This window comes from Hibiscus syriacus, unplaced genomic scaffold, assembly GCF_006381635.1.
Source record: "Hibiscus syriacus cultivar Baekdansim isolate YM2019G1 unplaced genomic scaffold, ASM638163v2 tig00116964_pilon, whole genome shotgun sequence".
Lineage (NCBI taxonomy): Eukaryota > Viridiplantae > Streptophyta > Magnoliopsida > Malvales > Malvaceae > Hibiscus > Hibiscus syriacus.
In genome coordinates this window covers 650050-671520 of record NW_024063489.1, presented here as the reverse complement: position 1 = coordinate 671520, position 21471 = coordinate 650050, and the positions used below count along the sequence as shown (strand labels likewise).

General features: G+C 34.6%; 2 protein-coding genes across 4 annotated transcripts; one reads left to right on the top strand and one right to left on the bottom strand.

Moving 5' to 3' along the window:
• The first annotated feature begins 229 nt into the window (after positions 1–229).
• On the top strand, positions 230–1154 carry LOC120190889 (transcription factor HEC2-like). Its single transcript, XM_039193926.1, has one exon. The coding sequence runs from the start codon at positions 323–325 to the stop codon at positions 1106–1108; it is 786 nt and encodes a 261-aa protein (XP_039049857.1). The 5' UTR covers positions 230–322; the 3' UTR covers positions 1109–1154.
• Positions 1155–5459: 4305 nt separating this feature from the next.
• On the bottom strand, positions 5460–9285 carry LOC120190844. Of its 3 annotated transcripts, none has more exons than XR_005522649.1 (7): positions 8981–9284; positions 8638–8761; positions 7628–8296; positions 6727–7096; positions 6397–6478; positions 5828–6095; positions 5460–5729 (listed from the first exon to the last, which is right to left on the bottom strand). XR_005522649.1 is itself a non-coding variant. In XM_039193882.1 (7 exons), the coding sequence occupies exons 1-6, from the start codon at positions 9173–9175 to the stop codon at positions 5892–5894; spliced, it is 1638 nt and encodes a 545-aa protein (XP_039049813.1). In that variant the 5' UTR covers positions 9176–9285; the 3' UTR covers positions 5460–5729; positions 5847–5891. The 3 variants fall into 3 exon arrangements, 2 of the variants coding, with proteins under 2 accessions (XP_039049813.1, XP_039049812.1); XM_039193882.1 differs by having other exon boundaries at positions 5847–6095; positions 6727–7090; positions 8981–9285; XM_039193881.1 differs by having other exon boundaries at positions 5847–6095.
• Between the last annotated feature and the right edge of the window lie 12186 nt (positions 9286–21471).

Genomic DNA, 21471 nt, shown 5'->3' with positions numbered 1-21471 from the left:
CAAGTGTTTCACGAAAAGACCCAATTCAAAGTAGGATCTCTCATCCTAACACGAAAAGAGATGTTTCACGAAAAATATTTTTTATTTAATATGATATTCAACCACTTTATGCTATATATAGTCATCTATTCCCCACTACAGATTGATAGCATGTTCCAGATATATAACTATTTTATTATTTCTTTTTCCCCTCCATTTCTTCTCTCATTACTGTAGTTTCACATTCTTCTCATCCCTTCACTGCAGATTCTGATAAACTCCTACTCTTCTCCATCACTCTGTTTATCAGGTTCCCCTCGGTCACAGCTCTGTAACAATAGCCATGGAAGTTGACCAGTTAAAGCCTGCAACGGAAGATCAGATGGAAATGGTGATGATGATGCAGATGCAGATGGGAAAGTTCCCACAACTCTACGGAGCCTATAACGACGTCGTTGAATTCCCTCAAGCTGAGCTTGCTGATCGCCCCAACAAGAGTACTTCCAGTAATAGCATCAATGGCATGCCTCATTTTGTTGAGAACCGACAGGTCGGTTCACCCGGCCCATTCATAACCCTGCCAACCACAGCCAATATTTCATTCAGTGGTTCAATCCCGGTTGAAGAACCAGGAGGTCCAGGTTTCTCGTTTACCCCAGCAGGGGAACCATCGTCAGGTTCAGGTGCAAATGCTTATTCCACGACTTACCAAAACAAGAACTCGGTGGCTGCGATGAGGGAGATGATATTCCGGATAGCAGCTATGCAACCGATTCATATAGACCCTGAATCAGTGAAGCCACCGAAGAGGAGGAACGTGAAGATTTCAAAGGACCCTCAAAGTGTGGCGGCGAGGCACCGGAGGGAGAGGATAAGCGAGAGGATAAGGATACTTCAGAGACTTGTCCCCGGAGGAACCAAAATGGATACTGCGTCCATGTTAGATGAGGCTATTCACTATGTCAAGTTTTTGAAGACTCAGGTGCAGTCACTGGAGAGAGCTTCCACTAGCAGGCCAACCGGTTTAGGGTTCCCTGTTGCAATGTCAAATGGGAGTTTTCATCCAATGGGAAAACCTTATCAGCCTACTCAGAACCACCAGCAATTTGGAGATGCTTGGCTAAGCTAGATTAACAAAAGGAGAAGTATGGAGAAGTAATTTAATTGGATGTATAAAAATTAAATAAAACCAAGTGATAATCACGATGATGAACATGGAGAAGTAATTTAATTGTCTCCATGTTTAGGCCATGCAGTCAATGTTGTATTGCTGTATCAGATAGGCCGATTGTTGAAAGAATCAAAAGTTGGTATTAGATCAATGCAGCTTTCATTTTCCAATCACGGTCACCCTGTTTTAGCTATGAGCATCGATGAGTATAGCTACGAAATGCGCATTGATTCTTTCCAGCAAACAAAGAAGAAGAATCCAAGTAGCCTGTTAATGTGAAACTGAGATTAATTAACCGATGAGAGGTGTGAAAGTGGAGGATTGAAGGAGCCAAATTGGGTGGGGATTAAGGTGAAGTTCCAAGTCATTTTGGGAGAGACAAATGCATGGGGAAATCCACGTGAAGACTGACAAAGCGATGGAGGGGATTATATAATGGCAATTCGATGACGTCGTTTTCATTCAACAACTGTTCACGTGAACATACTCAACTCTCTCTCTCTCCCCCTAGTTTGCACTTAATTTGCTTATATACTCTACAACGTATACACAAAGCAAACCTAAAACCAAACAAACAAAAATAAGCAAAATGGTTGAACAAAGTGAAGGATCACCTTTTAAATCTATGGAGGTTATAAAGTTTCACTGTCACTATTTCTTTGATCTGTCCAAGGATTCTGCTTCCTTGTAGCTCTGAATTCTTTAACATCCAACTATTCTTTTTCTTCTATAAAAAAAAAAAGTACATCATCAAAGCGTTCCAAGCTATACGCATAATAACGTAGATCAATGCACATCCTTCAATATTGGAGATTTCCCACAATTCTCGATCGCCAACTCAAAACCTACCTCTGAATTTAGCATAGTCCAATACTACTTGCCACAGCAAACCACTTTAAACAAACTTTTGTTGGCATAATGTCATCCATGCTACCATAAGCAGAAACCATACCAGCTTATGCCATTTCAACCACTAAAATGCCAACCACGTCATCTATTAGTATGTATGAATACTATTTCCTTCACCTTATTGTCATAGTTGCATCCAATTACGGCACCCGTTATTATTGCCATAGTTTTTCATCCTCTCCTTGCCTACTTTTTTTGGTCACAACAAATTTCATATTCAATTGTTGACTATATAATTTATTTTTACGTTTTTTTACAGTATTTAGACCTAAACCTTATTTAAAAGACCAAATTCATTTTATTTTAACTATTTTTATAAAAATAAATTTGTATCTACATTTCACTTCATGAATAAAAGTTTTAGAGAGTGACTATTTATGGTAGGGTACACGTCTTTTTCATGTGAATTATAATAGGTTTGAAAAAATGGGAAAGGTTCAAGGAACTAAAACGTCATTTTATTGATGTGAGCCCTTAGTAAGCATCAAAGGGAAAGGATGTTAAGTTTGTCCTGGACTGGGCTGTTCTTCCCTCGTAAATACAAATATAATTTACTTGGAATTTCGTACCATCAGCCCCTCTCCCGTTCTCCACACACTCACAAATCTTTTATTTTTGTTTTTCCAAAAGAGAATTCCATTCGATAACATGAAAATACCAAAATCGAAATGGAGAAATGCATCTCATTCTTACACCCAAAAGCCATTTATTCCTCCTTACCCTAAAAACCAAATACATATTTAATAACTAATAAGAAATGGTCAAAGATGTTATCAGAAAACCCATGTGACATACCCCACTAAGGGTCCAACATAAGAACATAGAGGGAGGAGTGGATTTCAGCAAAGGGGAGCCCCCTTGTCATCTCCATTTATGGCGTAAACCCATCCATCCCTCGCTGCACACTATTTTTCAATACATGCTTTTAATATCTTATGGGACGACGACTGAACCCATGCATAAACAAATGTATTATATGAAATCGAGATTAGTGAAATGGGAAATTTTAATTGCGTTAAGCATTGAACTCTTAAAATTATTAAATGAATTAAGTGAACTCAATATTAACATGGAGATGCTCCATGTTCAAGAATTATTGGAATTTCATGGAAGAATCTTACGATACAGCATATTATGCGATTCTTAGATATTGTTAATTGTTTTATTTTAATTAAGTGTGTAAATGTTATTGAGTAGAGGATAGATGCCAACGAAATTGGGCATGTTCTTTTTACCGTGCCAAGAGATTCCCACCGCGTTAGGCTGGCACTTTTGGATACAAAATCCTAAATTTGAGTTTGATCTTCCTAAAAATGTTTTAAAAAATGTGATTGGCTAATCCATACGGACTATGACCCTCCAACAAACAAAAGTGCAGCCTCTCTCGTTATGACCAACTCTATGTTACTAAAATTACCCGTCCCGTCTTTGTCTCAACTTAAGTCTTACACCAAACGTGAACATAACTATGTATATATCCTTGAGAGAGAAAATGACACAGAAAATAGAGAATGAGTATGGTTAAATATCCAGGCGTCCAAGGTGATATAAAATGAATATACCCAAAAAGAGAAAATTGACTGTTGTGTTACAAAAACAAAACATTAAACTATGTTTGTTGGCTGGTCGGGGTTAGATTTTAGTGGAAAAAGAAAGGGGTCCCTCCGACCCAGTGGAACGAGGACATAAATCTAATCTATTGGGACAGTGTTCTTTTCTCCTATTTGTCCTTTTTTGAGGGGTGGGATGTATCCATGGAAAATATTGTTCCTATTATATTTTTACAGAAATCTGAAAGCAAAATTTCAATGCTTGGAGAGATTTTATTCAAATCATGCTGTGGCTTTGACACCTTGAAATATCAAGGACCGACCACCAGAAAAGAACGTGCGTCAACTACATTGGATAATCGACTCCACAATAATAGCACTCGGTGGTCCAAAGATCATACATCCATTGTATTTAACTTGGTTCTAATGTCTATTTTCCACCATTATATTGATAATTATGATATATTATAAATGGCAAGAAATTACTCTCTTAAGAATTTATATGTTATACGTGTACTGTTATTTGAAAGACTGTGCGATCCAATTTTTTCCTACTAGCAAAAGTTCCATGGTAAATGTCAGATATTTTTATGAAAATAGTAGAAAGGGGGTACAGATTCAACGCCCATTTTCCATTTGGGTTCCAAATTACCCATTATGTGAACTTGGCATCTGACCCAAAATAAAGAAAGCGAGTTTATATTAACTATCTGTTCATTCCCCCCTAGATTATGTTGGAAATCTGAGCTGTGAGTTAGTTTGAGAGTTGGTTAGAAGTAGTTAGACGGTTGTTTATCCTTGTAAATAAACTTGTATCAGTCCTTTTTAATATATAGCAGTAAATACTCATAGTGCCTTACTTCCAGATGATGTATCTCCTGCTCCTATAGTGTCTGTACCGTCTAATGTTCAACCTCTTAGGAAGTCAATTCGGGTGAGTAAACCACCCATCTGGTTATCAGATTTTGTTTATCAGTCCTCTTCCTCTACTTTATTGCCTAAAAGTTCGTATTCTATTTCAAACTGTATCAAGGTGGGGGATTCTTTGGTTTGTTGAAAATTAAAGAAACAAAACACGGTGTCACGATCTTTGGCTGAGGCAGAATATAGATGCATACCCTCCACAGTAGCAGAATTAGTCTGGTTGAAAGGGTTGACTGAAGAACTCGGGGTGGAACATAAATCATCAACGACGTTATATTGTGATAGTCAAGCAGCCTTGCAAATAGCTGCAAACTTGATCTTCCAAGAGAGAACTAAGCACATTGAGATAAATTGTAGAAACACAGCATGTATCCTCCAAAGACCAGAAGACAGATATTTTTACTTAAACTTTGGGTACACATCAACACGGATATCTGATGGGCAAGTTGAGAATGAGAGACATCTATTGTTCTCCAACTTGAGGAGTGTTGGAAAACTGAGCTGTGAAGTAGTTAGAGTTGGTTAGTATCAGTCCTTTTTAATATATAGCAGTAAATATTTAACTCTTTTCTTTACTCACCTCATTACTGCTTCTTCTCTACTTGCTAACTGAAAGATTCACTAATCCACCGCCGGTCAATATCCGAACGTTGACAGATTATGCCAATCCGACCCATTCAGACACAGACTTGAGAGATACAGGAAAAGATGATAGACACTCACATAGCTCTTAATTAGCAGAGATGAATTACAAGAAGGATAGATTTTTTAAACATCGTATGCTGAAATCAGATCATATAGACCCAAACGGAATGGTCATTCAGAACTTTTGAATGACAAACTTTCAATGCTTTGCATCCATCTCACCTCATCAGTACTATTACTTGTGAGATAATAAAGTAAAAAACTTAAACGATATCTCCATTTCCATGGCAAACTGTCATATCATGAAATACGCGATAAATACTTGGAAGGTTGATTTACATACATACATGCGTACAGGATTTTATTAGTCAAACGATCAGGAAACCGTGGAAGTCCCAGGGCAAGGCAATTGGGGTATTGGACTGATTGGGAATTCTGATGTAGGTAGCAGTGCTTCATTCAATCAAAACTGTAGCGACATAAAATGGTGTCCATGTAATAGTTGCTTCATGTACAATATTCATCATCGCCAGTGAACTTTGTTCTTCAAACTGGTAAGAGAAAAGAAACATCCCTTAACCAGTCAGAATCTCATGTTTTTGTTGTTATCGTTCAAAAAGAACAAAGGGAGAAAGTGAAAACAAATCACCCTTGCAAATAGAAATTACCCGGCATTTCTGGTCTGATTGAACCAGTAACAGATAGCTAAGGCACTAAAAAGCATGGCAGGTGAAACAACCACTCAATGAACCCATCTGGCGGGTTCTCCGGAAAGATAAAGCCATATGCGAGGACTTTGCTTGTTGAGCCTGGTTGGTCAGCATCGAACTTCTCATTTCTTGTGCCCTCTTCTGAGCTGATCTTAGCTTATTCATTATCTTATCCATCGATGAAGATCTCTTCTTTTCTAGCTTCATCTGAAATACATTGTCATATCAGTAATAATGAAGAAAATAAAGTTTTTACCCAAGCTAGAGCTGTCATATTTTGATCGCAAATTATCGAATTTGAGCTCACAATTTTCTCCTTTTTTAGCAGTTTTATATTATTCTATTAAAGAGAAAAACCAAAGGTTCTTCCAATGGGAGAAAAACACTTTTTACTCTGTTCAAATTAATAAATACGATTTTAGCTTTTCTCTTCAAGGTTAATCATTTACTTAAAATCTAATTACATTACTTCAGTTATTGATGCAGAAGTATTCAGGAGAAAAGAAACCTCTAGTTTCCTTATGGCTGCCTCAGCTTTTGCCTTCTGCAGATTTTCCCAGGCAGTGATTTTGGCTTCTTCTCTTTTGATCCTGCAAAAGAGGACGAAAGAAACTGACATGTGAATATCATCATACTTTGTGTTACAAAAATCAATGTCTTCTCATATTAATCAGTTGAAGACTGAAGATGACATGAACATTTCAGAAAAAATTTACACCCAACCAAGTTAGTATTTACTTGTTTAAAGTGGTAAAATTCAACGCAGTTTCGTAGGCAAGATCTATCAAATCAATAATCTTAGGAAATAAGTAGAGGCACTGTAGTAAGGTAGACATACTTGGAAATGCTCTTTCCTGTCTCTGTCACATCCCATGTTGATGTACAAGTATCAACAGCTTTCTTTCTCCAATCATCAACAATTACTGAGCTCTTCCCAGTGTTTCGAGCTCTATGCTTCTTTGACCACCTAGTCATTGTGACTCTTTCATCTAGCGGCACATCTCTCAGTTCTGATTTAGAGGAATGGATGTTCAGCAGTTCCATGATAGGCAGAGCCGATAGGGAGGAGGTAGAGAAAGAAGGCCTTCCTTTGGGAGATGAATAGGTACTACTCTGTGGGCTCATTTGGGTCGCCATGTCTCTTCTTGAGACAGTTCGAGAAATATCAGTGGCTGCATCCTTGACGGCATCAAGATTTTCTTCTGCATTTTTGGTGACAAAAAAAAACAATTCGAAAGATAACTTATAAAGTACAATAGTCATAGTAAATACCATGATGATGAAAACCTATCTCTTGATATTACATCAAGGTTATATTCAGCAAATGTTTATATTGATATTTCATGAATTATGATATTAAGAAAAAGATACATCAGTTTCATAAATTTGGCCAATGTAGAGAAATAAAAACCTACTTTGTTCATGTCCACCGGTCTGTACTTCTAAATTAAGTACCAAGACGTGTGTACTTGGTAATAATAAACAAATTTAAGATGTATTAACAAGGGCTTTAAATTGTTGACCAAATGACAATTTCCAATTTATACATGATGCATCAAATATAGTCTTAATATTAATATTACCAATTTGGATGACAAGACAATAAAAATGGAGAGGAACTTTCATGGTGGATCTCATAAAATTAAAAGGGCACTCATCATATGGGGATAATTGATGTAGGCAAAAGCTCATAATAACATCTAACCAAGAAATTTCGCTAGATAACGATCGGTATTTACCTTGCGAAGATAACAATGGTGGGTTTGCTATCTCAGTGCATCCATGCATGCTAACAGAACGGGCCATGCAAGACTCGGTCCGAGCAGAAAATTCTCCACCATGGTTACGAGAATGAGTTGTCAAACCATCAGCGGCAATTACGCCAGCTGAAAAAGGAGAACCAGCCATGAAATTTCCCATATGTCCCCCATCAAACATTTGCAACGCAGGAGAGTACAGCGAATAGTAAGCAATCCCTGGAGGACCAAGTGGACCACTCTTTGATTTTGGTCTTCTCTGCGGAGCCACAATAGATTGCCTTCCACCAGTTCCCCCAGAAACAGGACTACAAATCCACCTCTCAGCATCTTCCCATTTTGAAGGCAAAGTCCTTCCATTGTTAAAAGCCAACAAGCCAGCAGCATTCCCTTGCCTCCTTCCACCATTGTTGTGCAATGGCACACGCTCAGAACTCCAACCCTTCTGCATCCCAACACTCGAGTAATGATGATAATTGGGTGTCCCAGGACTAGGAAATGCACCCAATTTCCGTGAAACAACAGATGTTTTCTTCACAGCCCCCAACCGTGGAGACAAACCAGAGACATTATTTAGATCTAATGACGCTGGTCTTCGCCTATCATGATTCTTCAGCAAAGCGTCAGATCTAGTCCTCCTATCCTGACACTCTAATTTATACAATTCGCAATTATTACTTTCCGAAATATAATAAGCTAAAGCAAACACAACTTCAAAAAATAACTAAAGGCTACCTTTAAGAGCTAGGGAGAACGAGTTTCTTGCTGAATCTCTGAGTTGAGTTTCGTCCTTTGTGTGAGCTGCATCTTTTCTTCTTGTTTTACTGCGTATTATCACGAAATGGAAAGAAAAAAAGAGGGGGGGGCGGACAATGACAATGAGTGTGAGTTAATTTGAATTTTTTTTGGGCTTATTCGTTTTCTTTTTTGATGCAATTCCAGTTTTAACTTTTTCAAAAGAAGATAATAGTGAAAGAAAACATTGAAAGTACCCTTCACTTTTTCTCCTTTTCTGGAGAGGCGAATGTGCTTATGGACTGTTATAGCTTTGTTTGGATCTGGATCTGGTCCACACGAACTCTCATTCTGATCTCCACTTTCTTCTCCTGCCAAATGCTGCAAAAGACATTCACATTTCAATTTCAAAAAATGTTTCCTTCTTTCTCCTTTTCAGAAAATCGGAAAAAAGAAAGAAGAAAATCTTAAATCAGGCAAGGAAAAATAAACATGCAAGTTTATCAACAATGATCGATCACAATGTACACTGTTACAGCTTGCTCTGCTTATTGCACGAAAAAACAGTTATGATAAAAGTTAAAAAATTAGAGAAGTTACTAAAGATATTTCGGAAGCGAAAGAATCGTGGTCATGAGCATCAGAAGCAAAAGAGCAACGATCGACACTAGCGGAAGCCGAAGAGAAGAGGCTGAAATTCGCTTCCAGAGTGCATATAACAGAGTCAGGGCTTGCAGCTCCAGCTCTGTAACCTGATCTCACTGAGCTTTGTTCTTGAAACCCTAGCACCGCCATTTTTCTTCAAAGCTCCACTTCGTCTTCTACAAATGTCGGCCGGCCATTTTCTTTTGTCTATTCTTCCAAAAAAAAATCCACTAATTTTTGTTTTCTGTTGTCATATATGGCGGGTTCGAAGACGAAGGCCTTTTTAAAACCCTTTTCTATTAGTGGTTAAGGTTTTGATGCCATTGATGTTACGGGTAATAATGGCGTTAGACCTGGGATTTTGACCGCCTCTTAAATGACTGTAAAGCCCTTGTGTGTATGATAATTATGTTTAATGCAAGAGGGTAATGAGGGCTTTTGGGTGTAATTACGTTGGACAAATTACGGGGTTGTCACGTTGTATGAGAATATATTTTTTCGATAAACAAGATGCTTGATTTTATTATGAATTATTCTTTTCGTGCAAGACAAATTATGGGCACTAAATGATGGTGCCTAGCAGGAGAAAAACGATTTTTTTTTATTTGAATAAGAAAACGACACCATCATGGTAGAATTGGATTTATTTATTTATATATGTATTGCATTTTATTTTTATTTTTAATTTTCTGATTGTCGGAGATCTTCCACGGAAGTTGCTCTCAACTCTGACATTGGGGGCAGACTACTACTCTACCTCCCCTTACCCCATTACATATGGAAATATGATTTTGTTGTTGTTGTTATATTTGTAAATTAAGAATTTATTCTTTAATAAGTGAAAAGCATGATTGATCACTTGAATAATGCTTTTCTAACAGTCTCAATTTTTCCAAAAAAAAAACTAAAAAAATGAGCTTATGTTGTAATTCAATTTGAATTTGTCAGAATAAAATATATATTACCTATAGGGGGAAAACTCTACATATGGTCTCCATCGTGTATTAATTTTGTATTATTTAATTACATGTATTAATCTAAAGTTGTTTACTTGTTTTTTTATAAATACCGATTCCTATTAAAGAAAATTAATAAAAAGGTTAAATGATGGACATTTAATAAAATTGGTTGAAATTTACAGTTTTTTTTTTTTTAAAAATAATTGAAATTTACAGTAACATGGAGGAGTTGGTGACTTTGGCAGAATAGCTGGTGGCAGATAACAACTTTGGAAGTCTCGTTAGTTCTTTATTATTATCGATTGAGAATATTTCAGCTTTAATTTAAACAAAAATAATAATTAAAATATCAAAATTGTCACCTTCTGACAAAAATTTATTGATATTACCGTAGATTCCGACTTATTTCTTTGAATAATCTAACGTCTAATCTATTTTACTAATTTTTTTTAGTATATACGAGTTATTGTTTGAAGCGTTTAATATGATTGGCTGTAAACTTTATCAGGTATATACTTTCATAAAATAAAAAAGTTAAAAGACAAACCAAATTGAAACTTTTAGGTATAGATAATTTTGTTTAATTATCATATTGGACATATGGATTTGACAATTGATGGCATCAAGATAAAGTTGAAATTGACCACCACCAGATTATATTTCCTGCTGGGTAGGGGTCAATTTCACGATACTGATAATAATTACACCCCCACAAAGATATACATAAATTGTTTCCCAAGTTCATCAATCATCCTTATCATATAAAAAGTTCACCGCAATCAGCTCATTTGCTATTGCTATATAAATGATGTAAATTTGAGACAAAAATCATAATTTCGCCGGATTAATTGTCTTTAATCTCTACTCCTTTACATTGTGATATATAGATAGATAGTTGTTATCGTGAACGAATAGACGTAAAAATTTATTTTAGAAATAAACTTACAAAATCTTACGACGAAATATATTTATAAAATTATAAGAGACAAAAATAATTTAATAAAATTATATTAAAAAATTTAAAATATATAATAATTTTAAATTTTTTAAAAAACGATTTACTAAGTCAATCTCTACCCATCACAAGTCCCGCATTACTTGGAGCTACCATCTTCTTTGTTCCTAGGAGGCTAAAAATAATAAATTTCAACAAATTGTCTCCATCTGCTTCAGCCTTGGGCCTACATATTATTTATTTTTTTGGTTCGACTAAGCTTAGCTTCCTCAATTCTCCTGCATGTGACGTTGTGACCTATCATGGGGTAGAATATATATTTATATAAAACTATAAAGTATATATTATTAAATTTATATGTATCGATAACTATTTAATTTAAATTACTAAAAGTAATGTTTAATTAATTTTATAAGTTATAAATTATAATGATTGATCAAACACAATATATAATTATATAATTTTATCAAATTATATATTACTTTTCTAATCGTACCCTGAAAAAAATATTTTTATCAAATTAAGAGGGTGAATGCATCAACTAACCCCTCTTGCTACACCTTCTTGCCGGTCCCCCACCTTCCTAGTTCCACCCTTTCCACCCGCTCTCCCGCTCTCCAACTCATCATCGTTTTTACTTAATCCTTTTCTCATTCACCTTCATTGTCCATGTTTACAATCGACTTCCCCATTGGCCTACAATTTAAATAATTTGTTCAACATTGGTAATGACCCTCGACTCTTGGAAAATTTAAATAGGTATTTTCTCTTTCTTAAAAATAACTCTTGTTAACTCTATTTTAATAAATGATATTTAAGTGATTTTTAAATTTGAAGAAAACATATACATTTTTTAGAACAATTAAATTTATTTTATTACCTACAATTTTTGAGAGGTCAAACTTAATAATTTAATATATATACTACATGTATATATATATTGGGGAGTGGGAGTTATGACCCCACTAATTTTCATGACGAATCTTATTATTTCGTGTTAAGATTATATGTTGCGGAATACGGCTATCGGATAGAGCAAAATCGTAACTGATAATTTAAGAAAAAAATAAAGATAAAGAAGACACAAATTTTACGTGGAAACCCCCTAAATAATATAGGGTAAAAACCACGGGCAACGGTAAAAGAATTTCACTATGAGAAAATAGGAATTACAACTTCTCTCGATCTACCAATGAGAAAACAATGATAATTCTCTCTTGATAAAAAGGAGAAAACAACTCTCAAGAAACTCTCTAAATTCTCTAGTATTAGGAGAAAACTATAATGCTTTGGGATGATTTTGAAACTAAATGGGTTAGAGTAATTATAGTTGAAGCTTGAGGACTAATATTGTAAATATCTTAAAGTACAATGACTAAATTGTGTAATTTACCCTTACTACTTTTTCAACAAAAATTTGCTGTGAAAACCTTGTCTTTGATAATGGTGCATTCGGTGGAGTTGTTTATTCCCAACTTTCGGTGCTTTCACCGATTTTCAATAATCTCCCACTTGAAGATTTAATTAGAACAAGTATATCTTCACATCATTCTTTCTACCTTGTACCATCATGTTGCTTACGTCTCTGACAGGCCACAAGAGGATTGACACCAGGTAAATTTATCGGCATTGATCGCATTCGTCATGAAATCTGCTATGTTGTTTTTGGTATGGATCTTCTGCATATCGACCGTTCCTTCTTCCACATTTTTACGAATGAAGTGGTACTGAACTCGTATGTGTTTTATCCTTGAATGAAATGTTGGATTCCTTGCTAGATGCAAGGCGCTTTGACTGTCACAAAACAAAGAGACATACTCTTGATTGTGCCCAAACTCCTCCAATAGCATCTTCAACCATATTGTTTTTTTACTGGCTTGTGTAGCTGCTACATATTCTGCCTCTGTTGTGGATGTAGCCACAACTGACTGCAATTTTGAAACCCAACTTACAGCTCCACCAGTAACTTTGAACACATATCTTGTAGGAGATTTGCATTTATCCAAATCCCCTGCTAGTCAGAATCTACATACCCATTTATTAGTAAGTTTGATCCTCCGTAACATAATGCAATATTTGAGGTCCCTTTGATGTATCTCAGGATCCTCTTTATTGTATTCCAATGCTCTTTGTCTGGATTCACCATGTACCGACTAACCATTCTCACTGCTTGTGCAATGTCTGGTCTTGTGCATATCATAGCGAACATCAAACTTTCCACTGTCGATGCATACAACACTCGAGACATCTTCATCCTCTATTCTTCACTGTTAGGACTCAAACTGAAGGATAATTTGAAGTTAATAGGAAGAGGAGTAGAAATTAACTTACAATCTTGCATGTTGAATTGTGACAAAATCTTCTTCAAGTAATTCTTTTGTGAAAACCAATCTTTCTATTACTTCTGTTTCAGTGAATTTGCATCCCCAGAATCTTGTTTGATGATCCTAAGTCCTTCATTTCAAATTCCCTAGCCAGTTGTGCCTTCAGTTCTTCAATATGATCTTTGTTGGGTCCTGCAACCAACATGTCATCTACATACAACAACAATATAACCAAATCGTTATCACCAAACCTCTTGAAATAAGCACAAGGGTCTGCATTAAGTCTGTTGTATCCAAGGCACATAATGAAAGAATCAAATCTCTTATACCAACACCTCGGCGCCTGTTTTAGATCGTACAGAGATTTGTTCAACCTGCAAACCAAGTTCTTATTTTCTTCTTCTTCAAAACCTTCAGGCTGGAGCATATAAATCTCTTCTTCAAGATTTCTATGAAGAAAAATTGTTTTAACATCTAGCTGCTCTAGATGTAAGCTCAATGCAGCACACATTACCGAGACTACTCGAACTGTTGTTAGTCGAGCCACAAGAGAAAAGATTTCATTGAAATCAATACCTTCTTTTTGAGCATATCCTTTGACCATCAATCTTGCACGATACCTCTCAACTTGATCGTCATCATTTCGTTTGATTTTGAAGACCCATTTGTTACCAATTGGCTTCCTTCCTTGTGGTAGTGGCACAAGGTCTCATGTATTATTTTTATGAAAGGCTTCAATTTCTTTTTGCATCGCCATTATCCACAATGAAGCATCTGAGCTGTTTTTTGCCTCCTGGTATGTTGATGGCTCATCGTCATCTGTTAAAAGGCAGTATGTAATATTACCTTCTATAATATAATATGAGTGCCAATTGAGACGTCTTATCACATGATCTGATTGACGAGTTGCTGAAGCTTCAGAACTCTCTGGTTCTTGATCATCATGTGATGGTTCTGCTTCAGAAGAATCTCCTTGTTCAAACTCTTTTTCCACATGTATATGTGTAGTCTCTGACTTTTCAATGCTATTATCTTCTTCTTTTCTTTGTAGCTTATCTTCTACAATGATAACATCCATGTTAATGACCACTTTGCGGGCAGTGGGATCCCACAAGCGATACCCCTTTACACCATCAGCATACCCCAAGAATTTATATTTCCTGGATTTTGGATCTAACTTTGAAATTTCTTGGGAGTTGTATATCACGTACACAATACTTCCAAATACATGGAGGTTTGAATAATCAGTTGGTTTACCAGTCCACATCTTCATTAGTGTCTTCAGCTCTATTGCAGTTGATGGAGTTCGATTCACCAAATAACCGACGGTATTGACTGCTTCTGCCCAGAATGATTTTTCTAGGCCTGCATCCCCTCAACATTGCTCTTGTTCTTTCTAGCAAGGTTCTGTTCTTTCGCTCTGCCACTCCATTTTATTGAGGAGTGTTTGCCACTGTGAACTGTCTTTTGATGCATTCTTTCCTGCAAAAGTCATCAAATTGTTTGCTTGTGTATTCTCCTCCATTATTATTTATGAAACACTTGATCTTATTTCCAGAATCAAGTTCCACCAGCACTTTGAAGTTTTTGAAAGTTGAAAACACATCTGACTTCTTCTTAATAGGGCACACCCAACATCTCCTGGAGTAGTCATCAATAAATGAGACAAAGTATTTTGCTCCACCTAGGGATGTAACTGGTGCTTGCCATACGTCAGAGTGAACCAATTCTAGAATAATTTTGGCTCTAGAATTTGATGTGTTGAATTTCAATCGGTGCTGCTTACTTGTTATGCAATGCTCACACAAAGTAAGTGATATATTTGTTAAGACTGGAAGTAGTTTTTGCTCCACAAGGACTTTCATTCCTTGTTCTGACATGTGTCCAATTTTTTGATGCCATAACATTGCAAAATATGAACTACATAAAGCAACAAAGGCTTCTGCTTCTACCAAAGTCTCTCCCCTTCAACATGTACAAGTTTGCAGCTATTTTTTCACCTTTAAGCACCACAAGCGCTCCATGGAACACCTTCATGATTCTTTTCCGTGTTTCAGTCTTGCTTGCATTATTATCTAACAATCCGTAAGATAATAAATTTTTCTTCAGGCCTTTCACGTACCGCACATCTTGAACAACTTTAATTGTTCCATCGAACATCTTCAATTTGATGGTCTCCACACCAACGATCTCTATGGCATGATCATTGCAACTATACACAGATTCTCCTGAGACAGGTTCATAATGATGGAACCATTCTCTTCTTGAGGTCATGTGATATGTTGCTCCCGAATCAATGAGCCATATATCTGCAAATCTTTTTATGCCTTCCACGGTGGTTGACGTTTCACAACATAAAGCATCTCCATCATCTGAAGTGTTTGCGGTATTACCTTGTAGATTGGAGTTTTTATTTATACTCCAAAAATCATTCTTCAAGTGACCCTTCTTTCCACAGTTGTAGCACTTTAAATTCTTCTTGCTCCTCGACTTCGATCAACCATGTTTGTGACTGTTGCTTTGGGCACGTTCTGTTGATCTCCCTCTCATCGTTGTCAACGCTTCTGCTTGTTGCAAATTTACTTGTCCGTCTTGTTCTTGCACCGATTTTCTTCTTATAGAACAGCAGTTGCAACTTCATCGAAGACTAAACTGGTGACATTACTATTTGTCAAGTTGATGATGAGTTGATCATACGAATCAGGTAGACTTTGAAGTATAAGTTCATCACATTCTTGTTCTCCTATTGTACATCTTAAGGATGCAAGCTGATAAAATAAAGTGTTCAGCGTGTTTAAGTGCTTCGTCACTGAAGTAGATTCTGGCATATGGAGAGTGTACAATTTCCTCTTAAGGAAAATTTTATTGTGCAACGATGTGGCCTCGTACAATTTGGTTAGATGATCTCATATCTCCTTAGCTGTCTTCTTCTCCTCGATGTTTGACAATACTTCATCTACTAATGCTAGATGAAAGTTTGTCATAGCATTCCCGTCCATTTCGATCCATTTGTTGTCATCTGTGAAATCTATCGGCCTTTCACTAATAGCTGCTAGACAACCGTCTTTCCTCATGACGACCTTCATCTTCAATTTTCACAATGAGAAATTTCTCCCATTGAATTTTTCAATATCAAATTTTGTTGCCATAACTTCTATTACGAATAGCTCCCACTATTTCACTATCGTGAATAGTTCTCTGAAACCTTCAAATAATGGGTAATACCTTCTTACTTTCTTATGTTGGAGGATCTACCTTTTGGTGGCAACCACAAAGACAATAAGCATATATTACACACTCAAATCTGGCTCGGATACCAATTTTTGCGGAATACGACTATCGGATAGAGAAAAATCACAACTGATAATTTGAGAGAAAAAAATAAAGATAAAGAAGACACAAATTTTACGTGGAAAACCCCTATAGGTAAAAACCACGGACAACGGTAAAAGAATTTCACTATGAGAAAATATGAATTACAACTTCTATCGATCTACCAAGGAGAAAACAATGATAATTCCCTCTTGATTAAAAGGAGAAAATAACTATCAATAAACTCTTTAAATTCTCTAGTATTGGGAGAAAGCTAGAATGCTTTGGGATGATTTTGAAACTAAATGGGTTAGGGTATTTATAGTTAAAACTTAAAGACTAATCTTGTAAATACTCTAAAGTACAATGACTAAATTGTGTAATTTACCCTTACCACTTGTTCAACAAAAATTTGCTGTGAAAATCTTATCTTTGACAATGGTGCATTCGGTGGAATTGTTTATTCTCAACTTTCTATGCTTTCACCGATTTTCAACACTATATAGGATTTAAATTCTATCAATATAACAAAACTTAAATGAATTTGTTGTTACTGATTTTATCTCACTTTTCTTTTGATCGGAATGATTTGATTTTTTAATCGGTTATCATATTATTTTTTATATAATATATAGTTTTATATTATGGTCCTATCTCTAATTTTTTTGGTTTATTATTATGTTATTTATATAAATGAATTTGTTTTTTTTCAAATAAAAAATATAAGAACCACCTGTATGTTGTTTAAATGAAACTTTAAAAAAAGAATAGAACCCTAATTTGTAGATTGAATTTACATTAATCCTGTAAGTATAATTGTGACTTCAATAATAAATAATATATATATATAATATAATTTGACCACTATCATTTTTTATCTTAGAAAATATCATTCACAGTTTAAACTTCGGGGTTTCATGGTAAAGAAGTTAGAGGGCATGGGTTTTTACCAGCAGTGTTGCTATTATTGCTGCTTAGTTCAGGTTAGGTTAGTTTGAGTGGTTGGACTATATTGGATGGCACTTTACCCAATTTTAATTATTTTCTGATGCACTTCACAGATAGTGATATTTTTCTCCAGCTTCATCTTTGGACTTTGGTTGTATCCCAAGGCATTGAGCCCAGTTTGATTTGCCCTTGAAGATGATATTTGTCTTCTTTTCATGACCCGAAAAAACAACCCATCTACGAGGACCATCATCCTTCTATTGGAACCAACCTTCGGATAAACTCAAAACCCACCGTTTTTATATTCTAATTGCCTTCTCCTCACAGCTGAAATACATATATAATTTTTCTTGCAAGCAATCACATGATGTTCACATAACTTCTAAGAGTTTCCAGGAAATTGCTAAATTGTTTATAATCAGGATTATCTAGTAATTGCAAATAAGTTCTTGGATCTATGTGTTCCTTAAACATCAAATAATGCTTTTCTTTTCTTACGCGGAAATGACTAATCTTTCATGCTACTTAAGTTGCTGCCATCTTTGCTCAATATGTAAATCAAGTTCGAGTTATAGGCGGAATTCCTCGTTAATAGTAAACTTGCATATGGAGCACAAAGGGACCGCCATTTAAAAAAAAACCCAATAATTCGACATTCATTAATTTAGACTTAAAAGTGATTGAAAATCTTGAATTTTTTAAAGAATTAATTTCGTTTTTTATATTAACAATATAGGATACAGTCGAATGCACTAAACTCACAGGAGGCCAAGTGCATCATCTTAATGCATCCTCATATATATATATATATATATATATATATTAGTCTAATATGTTAAAGGAAAGAGAAAAACAATGAAATTTTCATATCACTCTCTTTTGAAAAATTATATTCAAATTTTGGATCCATATTTTTTAAATTTTAGACTCGTCATTGATATGAGATCATTACAAGATAACATCTATTAAGAATTTTCTCAAGCAATTGACAATGCATACACACTCTGTAATTGTAGATACTAGAACTCAAGAATTATAAGGAGAATAAGGGTCCGTTTTAGGGGTGTGAAATTCCGGGTACCCGATAATCGAGTACCCGGAACATCAGGGTCGGTGATTTCTCGGCCCGTGTCCCGACCCGTTTTTTTTTTCATTTTCAAATTGTTAATTTAAAAAATATATACACAAATTTAAATGTTCGAAACTTCGAATTACATAATCCAACATCCGAACATAAAATTTAAAAGTTCGAAATACAAAATCTAATAATCCATAATATAAATAATCCATTATATTACATTTATATATATATATATGTATATATATATATATATATATATATATATATATATATATATAAACTAACTGGGTACCTGGAAAAACACAATTTTGTGACCCGACTCAGACCTGGTCGGGTAATTTTTTTTTAGAAAATTACCCCGTTTTTTAATGTTATGGTCGACGGGTCGGGTCAACCGGATAGGATATTTTTGCACACCCCTAATCCGTTTGGTTATATAAAATATATTATTTTATTTTCTTAGAAAATATAAAAAGTTGAAGAAAACATGTTTGGTTGAAAGATTAAAAAATAATTTCTATAAAATATAAAAAAAATTAGTGAGAATATGAAAACATAAAAAAGATGTAATCAATATTTTAATTAAAATTATTTTGGAAATTTGAAAATAGGGAAGCATATAATCTATATTTTAAGCACAACTTACACAAGTTCAAATCCTTCTAACAATACTTTTTTATTTAATGGTAACTAAAACCCTCAAACCTTTGAAAAAAATCAATGTGGTCAGCGAACTTCTTTTTTATAATGTGGTCCTTAAATCCAAATTTTTAATAATTAAAATTTTATAATATTTTATATTTAATGCATCGAATATCTAAATAATTGTTTATATTTTATATTTATCATTAACTTAAATTGTATTAAATAATTTATCATTAATAATAAGTTAAATAATTCCTTAAACTTTCTTAATAATCGAATATCTTAAATTGAATATCTTAATAATTGAATTAAATAATTTCTTAAATTTTATAAAAAATTAAATAAATCCTCAAACTTTCTAAAAAAACCAATTAGGCCTCAAACTTAGCCAACAAAATCAATTAAATGCTTCTACCACATCATTACCCATCGTGTATTGCCACAATAGTATCATAAACTATCACATCAGCAATATAGTTTATCATGTAAGCATTATGACAATCAACATTTGATTCCGTTGATCAAAGGGTTAGATTGATATTTTTCTCAGTTTAAGGATCACATTGAGTATAAAAAAGGTTCATATGCTATTGTAACATCCTCAATACCGGGTTAGTGACTAAATTGTAAAGTCTCATAATTTGGTGATTAAAATATAATGATTGAATAGTATAAAGATTTATTTGTAAATTATTGTATGAATTTGAATTGAAAGGAAGAAGGAATAAAAGGGCAAATAGGTCATTTCTAAGGGAATAAGAAAAGAAGGGTTATATATGTATCCACGTGGGTTGAAGAGGGGAGAACACAAAGGCTTCCAGAGTTCTTTTCTTCTTCTTTCTTCCTTGTACGTGTAAAGCAAAACAAATGTGAGTTTTCTGATTATTGAGTTTATTGTTAAATTCAAGATTGGGTTTTGATTATTAGATGATAACTAAGCTTAAGGAAAGCTTAGGTTATCTTAAAATCAAAGGATGATAGAGTTAGAAGAGATTAAAGATTAGAGGTTCTTGAATGAAATTTTGGAATAGAGTTCATATATAGAATTGGAAGTTAAATTTGACTTGTCATCAATCTAGTTAAGATATATTAAGGGTTATAAGTGGAATTAAATCATGTTGCAAAGTTGGTATAATTCTTGGATTTCACAAGGAGGATAGGATTATGAGGTTTAAGATGAAATAAATGAGTATAGATTGGTTTAAGTATGTGTACTGAGTTAATAATATAAAAGGGGATGAAACATGAAAGATTTAAGCTGAAATGGATAAGTATTCGGGTTCAAGAAATGAGTTATGGGCAGAGTGCATCGGTGCACATTCAAAGTGTACCGATGCATCAAGAGAAATTCCCAGAATTTGTTGAAGGTGCATCGATGCACATGGAGTGTATCGATGCACTCATTTAAATTAAATGAAATCGAATGCCATTAATGCATCGATGCACCTGCTTAAAATACAAACATCGAATAGAATTTATGCACCGATGCATGGGTAGTGCATCGATGCACCCATCAAGGGATGCATCGATACATGGTGTAGTGCATCGATGCATACCTTCAGTAAGAGATGAAAATAGTTTTCTTTTAGCCTAAGGATTAATAGTTTGGAATATATTAATTCCTATGCTGATAAGTATCAATGTATTACTAAGTAGATTTAGAGCGTAATCTTATTCCAGAACAATCGAAAGATTAGAATCGAATCAAAACTAGGCTAAGGTGAGTGCATTTTATAGTTAAAGTGTATAGAGACAAGACTTGTGATAAGTCTATCTCTGATAGTTGAATTAATGATTCCATACCCATGTATATGCATATAGATACTATTGTAATAGTGATTGCATGCATAATTCATTATATGTTCATATGACATTGAATGAACGAATATCATTGCCAGAGAATATAATCCAGGTATGTGAAATAATGTACATGGGCAATTGAAAGATAAAGTAAGGTGAAAGTGATACAAGAAAATAAGTTTCATACGTACATGACATGATTATATCGGTTATAGTGAAATATATACATGCATATTGAAATGTTATGATCAAATGGTAAGAATGTATATTCATGAATCTATAGTTATATGTTTATTTATTGCCTCACTAAGTCTATGACTTAGCGTGTAAGTGATTTACACGTAGGTACCAGGAAACAAGAAGAGCAGTACTAGAAGTGGCAAGAATAGCATCACTATTAAAAGATCATATCAAAAGTAATT